The 6,148-nt window shown below is 36.2% G+C and overlaps 1 protein-coding gene across 2 annotated transcripts in view; it reads left to right on the top strand.

Moving 5' to 3' along the window:
- The first annotated feature begins 667 nt into the window (after nucleotides 1–667).
- The window catches only part of vmp1 (vacuole membrane protein 1), a 15,342-nt gene continuing 9,861 nt past the window's right edge, over nucleotides 668–6,148 (top strand). The window contains exons 1-5 of one of the 2 annotated variants that reach the window (XM_052617030.1): nucleotides 668–816; nucleotides 1,455–1,561; nucleotides 1,883–2,015; nucleotides 2,627–2,717; nucleotides 4,733–4,843. In XM_052617030.1, the coding sequence (XP_052472990.1) occupies nucleotides 1,483–1,561; nucleotides 1,883–2,015; nucleotides 2,627–2,717; nucleotides 4,733–4,843 (414 nt within the window). In that variant the 5' untranslated portion in view covers nucleotides 668–816; nucleotides 1,455–1,482. Of the gene's footprint in view, nucleotides 1,014–1,454; nucleotides 1,562–1,882; nucleotides 2,016–2,626; nucleotides 2,718–4,732; nucleotides 4,844–6,148 lie in introns of both variants that reach the window. The other variant, XM_052617031.1, reaches the window with a different exon arrangement.

The following is a 6,148-nucleotide window of genomic DNA, read 5'->3' as shown; positions in this document are numbered from 1 at the left end:
TATCTTGACACTTTATTTTTTTCACAGATCATGCAGAAGCCTTTAAAGGTGCAGTGTTTTTTTTTCTCTCTCTCTCAAGGTGTCATGCTGGTCAACATTGCAGTTATCTTTGAAGAAATGTGTAGTTAGCATAATTGACTTTATCCTGTAAACAAATAAAATTTAGTTGATCATGTGATCTCAACATGAGACGACCACCTCGATGTTCAATAAATCATTTACTGGGCCAGTGATGCGAGAAATGTCTTTTTAAACAATGCATTATACAGAAATATTTTTTTATAAAAAAATAACGAGGGAACTTATTTCTGCTGAAATGTATTAGTGGATCTTTGTATAAACAGTGCTTCTATCAATCTATAAGAAGCCTCCAAAAAAAGAAAAAAATGTTGAAAGTTCAAAACACGTTTTAGACGCCTATAAATAGTCTCAGTGAAAAAGGACATGGACTTTCTTCGGCGTACGCTAGAAAATCCCAGATAAGCAGACGACAGGATAAAAGATCTTCTTGGTCATCAAAATAACCTTTCAATTTTCGTCTCGTTAATAAAAAATAAAACGACCCGCAAGCCATAGAGCGAAGCTGCTGAGCTACATCATACAGTAATATATTTCAATACAAGTGTTCTGTAATACTGAGAGTTTGGCGCAAATGATTTCAGTCACTCTAAACTCGCTGACGGAACAGATGCCAGTGCAGTGGTTGTCTCGGGGACTTTTATTTTGAAATGACTGCACTGCAGCTGAACGTGAGTCATTTCCTGTGGCTGCTGTGGCTTACTACTGCTTCTGTCAGGACGGTAGAGTGGGTTGCAGGTATGACTGTGTCCCTTCACTTTACCTCTGTTATGACTCTTTTCTCTCTTTTTAGCCTAAGAGTATGTAAACCTCACTATATAATCGATGCTGAGTCTCAAATCAATTCTAAACAGCAATAGTGGACTCGAAGCTAATTCTTGCCGGTTCATCACCCACATGGGCTGCTAGAAACCTGTAAAAGAAATCTGAAAATGGTATTTAGTTTATTTAAAATAATTGGTAACTACCCCACTTAATCAGTTGCTTATCCTTTGCTATTAAGTTATATCTTAGGTTTGCTTAAGTGCTATTAAAGGTCCTGGTACAACTGTACAGTGATCAGTGTCCTGTGATGGAAATAAATGAATACCCTGCTACTAGAATACATTAGATATTTTTGTTTGTCAGTGTCATTGATTTTAATGTTTTCTTTTCTTCTGATATTTATTATTATTATTATTATTTAAATCAGCATTTCTTAATTTATTCCCTAAAGACTAGCTATTAATCACTCAAGGTTTTCTTGAGAGGACACACCACCATCAACACTAACCAAAGTTTGATTTGGGATGTTTGTCTGCCCTCAGCAAACTCACAAAGGCCTCTGTGAGTCGTGTTTTCTCTGCTGTCATCACAGGGTTTGTTTCTGTGCGCAGGTGTCTGAACTGTAAACAGTAGTGGGAGATGGCTGCAAATGGAGCAGAATGTGAACAGCCACAGAAAAGACTAGGACCCAAAGACAAGCAGAATGGCAGTTCTACAGGTTTGTTAAGATGATTTAATCACGTACCTGCTGGCAGCCACTGTGTAACCCTCAGATGAGCTGATCAAGGGTCAGGACCAGAGATAAAACATCCTATGGACATGCCCTAGTCACACTAATAGATTGATCTGTCTTCATTGATCTTAAAGGATTAGTTTCCCCAAAAATTAGATGAAAGTCGTCTCACCCTCAGGGCTAATGAGATGAAGATGAGTTTGTTTCATCAGAACAGATTTGGAGAAATGTACCAATGGATCCTCTGCAAGTTGTTTTGACATATAATTGAATTATATTTTGAAAGCTTGTGGATTGTACCCACAGATTCATGTCTGAGAGAGAGAAAGCAGCAGGACAGGGAAGAGCGGCTTTCTTTAGTGATGTGGAAGAGGCCTTTTACCACACTACAGTATTTCTTCATAGAAACCCTCATTACCCTGAAAGAATGGACATGGAAGTAAGCGTTCAGTTTTTTTATCGTACATTCATAATTCTAAGTGTCTTTTATATATAGTTTAAGGAAAGTTTAACCTAATTATTTGCACCTACCCTTGTATGGTGAAGTTAAATTCCTACTGATGCTTAAAAAGTGAAAATGTCACCCAGCGATATATTTACAAGTGTCTTTCAGGATTCTTTTTTTTTTTAATGAAGAATAAGAAATTTATACTTTTATGTAGCAAGGATCCATTAAATTGATGGAAAATAACATGAAGACATTTAAAGTGTTACAAAACATTTCTATTAAAAGAAATGCTGTTCTTTTAAAAGCTCTGTTCATCAAAGAATCCTGAAAAAAGTGCAATCTCAGTTTCCATAAAAATGTCAAGCAACTGTTTTGCAGCATTGCTGAAAGTAATTTTTATTTTTATTTTTCTTGAGCAGCAAATCAGCATATTAGCATATTAGAAAGATTTCTGAAGGATCATGTCGCAAGACTGGAGTTATTGAAAATTCAGCTTTACCATCACAAGGATAAATGACATTTTAAAATGCACTGAAATAGAAAAAATTTATTTCAATTGCACATATATATAAATATTATCATTATTATGTATTTATTAACAGGCTTTGGCAGAGAAGAGGTGTGGTATTTTTGGCCGTAGTCCTATTTTCACTTTTCTCAATGGCTTACTCAATAGAAGGAGAACATCAACAGGTGAGCTCAGGGGCCTCTACAGTATTTACAGGGTTCCCACGGGTCCTTGAAATCCTTAAAAGTTTGTGAATCTGAAAAAAATATTCTACATTGATACAGATATTTTTTGCAAGAAGTTTCTGAAAAAAAATCCATGTTCCCTCTGGTCCGCTAATGTGTTATTTCGCCAACATTTCGTGGCCTATGCATAGAAGCTTGCTTGATTTAAATTCGTTACGCGCATTTACATGTTACGTTAAGTGTTTCCCAATCCTGCCCGCTTCCTGCAAACATTCTAATATTGCATAATTTTCGTGCATCAGGGATTTTTATTTTAATCTCTCTCTGCTCATCCTGTGATCAGTCAAATCGTGTTGAATGCAAGGCCTGCTTAACACTTAACACTGATTACTGTCAGACTTTCAGAATCCTTCTTCACTTGAATTAAGAATATAATAATGTAATTGTTTAAAGCCTCAAAAATCTGACTTTAGCAGCTCTTTTTACTTTGAGATCTGAAGATATAGTGTAATAGCTATGATACTGTTTTTGAAATCAAATCTTTGCATATCCATGACAGGAAACACTAGCATCTAACAATGCCTTGAAAAAAAAAGAAAGAAAAAAAATCATACACATAAAACAAAATAAGAAATAAAACAGTTATTTACCATTAACATTTTTATTCATTATCAACATTTTCATTCATTAACATTTTCATAAGTAACTGTAATTTAATTATCCTTTTTTTTTTCTCCTCCTCAGTAGCCTAACTGTAACCGATTACAGTTGCATTTATTTTGTAATGAAATTACGTATTTTAGTTAGACGTACATGTAGTTCCTCCCCAACACTGGTCAGATCTGATGATAAAATCCCATGCATGGGCGTGTTGTAATGGAAATGGCGGATGAGGGACAAACAGGGGCGTCAAAAAGAGGGCCGAAACCTGACGTCCTCAAAACATTGCTTTTGCCGTGATACTGCAGGTTACACCAGCAACATGCCCGTGGACACTGCAGACTAGCGGTTTGCATGTGTACAGCACATCTGCGCAGACAATGACCCAGAACTATAAATGAAAACTGACGCATAGCCCACGGTGTAGGTCCAACGCAGAAGTATGAATCAGCCTTTAGCTGTTTTTATGATCAATATGCGTGACTGTGAATGTGACTGTAAAATATATACTTTAGGTATGGAAATGGCATGTTTTGATATTTGGGATATGGTCATTGCACAAATTTAACCACCAACCAACCACACCCCAGCCCCCCGCCCCGCCCACACCCACACCCACTGTCCTCTTTTTGGAAAACTAAAATACGGTCAATATGGTTCATGCACACACAAAACTACTAAGATGGTACCTTTATGTTTCACAGACACACCCAGAAATGAATGTTGAATTGCTTTGCTTTGCTTGTAAAGATAATGGAAACCCATGAGGCTAGAAAAACTTATTCATATGTCTTAAAACTTCTGGTTACACGAGCCTAAGCTCTTTTCAGTAAGATCCATGCAAAAGTTCATTTTAAATCATTTTAGAATACAGCATAGGATGTACTGAATATTCTTCAGTTTCATGCAAAACAGAAATACAACAAATACAATATCAGATCTCTGGCCAATTTTTGTTGTTGTTGCATAGTTGTGTTTGACATAAAAACTGTAACAATGTATCTTACAAGATAACACAATGTAACCCTGCTCTCACTTGAAATGTGTCCCCACATTAAGTCCTTGAATTTGAGGGTATTGGACATGTAAAGTCCTTGAAAGGTCCTCGAATTTGATGTTAATCAAGGTGTGGGAACCCTTGTATTTACCTACTGCTTTGATCTCCATTTAATAGCCAGAATTGTTGTATTGTTAATGTAATTGAATTATTGTAATATTTCTTAAGATCAGAGTCTTTCCTAAGCTTCTGTAAGGTAGTCATTTGGTTTGTATTTACTCACATGCTTTACTAGTGAAATGATTACTGTGAAGCGTCTTGATTCTTGATGAATTTACAGTGTTTGTATTGTTTGCAGTATGTGCAGTACCTGGAGAAGAAGTTCCTGTGGTGCGCCTACTGGGTAGGCCTGGGTATTTTGTCTTCGGTCGGTCTTGGCACTGGACTGCACACTTTCCTTCTTTACCTGGTGAGACTTCTGGACTGCTGCATATATGCATGTATACGTGTGCCAGCAGTTTAATCAACCTTTAGGAGTCTACAAGCATATCCTTGACCTCAGTGGTTTACAAACATGGTCTGAAAACCTCCCATGGGGTCTTTACATAGAGTACAGGCAGATATTCCCTTAAAGTAACTGTCAGGGGCCGTCTGTCAAAAGGGAAGTGTATTTGTGGTCGATGTTCCACTGAAGTATATTAATAGTGTGACAGTGAAAGCATGTGCTCCTCTGCTTCTCTACAGCAGATCTCGTAATCAGAACCTTTCACCAGTTTCCACTGACTCAGACCGAACTGCGAGACCGTGGTCAGTAGTATCCACTTCCACTGGCTGTGGTAAAAGTCACACCCCTTCTTTTTTTTTCGCCAGAGAACTCTAGTACTTTGTGCTCCGTTTGTTTTGCATGGGTGGCATTGTGAAAGAATGGGATGTGAAAGTGCAGATATGCACAATGTTTCACCACCAGACTTATGTACAAAGATGAGCATTTTTCAAACTGAATGTTTAGCTTTTGGAATTTTTGAAGGACAAAAACTGTAGAGACAGAGAAGCACACACAAAATAATTATCATCATAATATATATTTTTTTAGAGCTGTCAGAAGTAATGATAACAACTTATTTTTAGTTTTATTCACATAGCATAACTTTAAGAGGGGGGAAAATACACTTCAGCATTTTCCAGATAATATTTTTATATTATGTAGTAGAATGACAGTATAAAAGCCAGAAATTACTTTCATTGTACAACATGGTCTTTCATAGTCTACAGTTTGAAAATTTGGAGTTTGAAAGAAGTTCTCTCCCCAATCAAATTGTATTATTGTAATTTAAAGTAATTATTTTCTATTTGAATATGTTTTCAAATGTAATTTGATGCAAAGCTGAATTTCCAGCATCATTACTCCAGTCTTCAGTGTCACATGATCCTGCAGAAATCACTCTAATCTGCTGATTTGCTGCTCAAAAAAAATATTTCTTATTACTATCAATGTTGAAAAAAAAGTTGAGCAGCTTAATATTTTTTTGGAAACGGATTATTTCTTATTTGAAATTATTTTATTGTAACGTTAAGAAATCCTTTGCTGTCATTTTTTAATCAATTTAATGCATCCTCCTAGTTGAATAAAAAAAGATTATGCATCAAGGATGAATAAAAAGAGGTTGAGAAGTGGCTTGTGTCAGGTTTCCGAGCCTGGGAAATGAACTCAATTTCAGAGAGTAACCAGATAAAACACTGTCATGAGCTCATTTCTCTGAGAAGAGACTAAAAA

This window comes from Carassius gibelio, chromosome A15 (assembly GCF_023724105.1).
Source record: "Carassius gibelio isolate Cgi1373 ecotype wild population from Czech Republic chromosome A15, carGib1.2-hapl.c, whole genome shotgun sequence".
Lineage (NCBI taxonomy): Eukaryota > Metazoa > Chordata > Actinopteri > Cypriniformes > Cyprinidae > Carassius > Carassius gibelio.
Note: the sequence above shows the minus strand (reverse complement) of the source record. Positions and strands in the feature narration are given on the sequence as shown.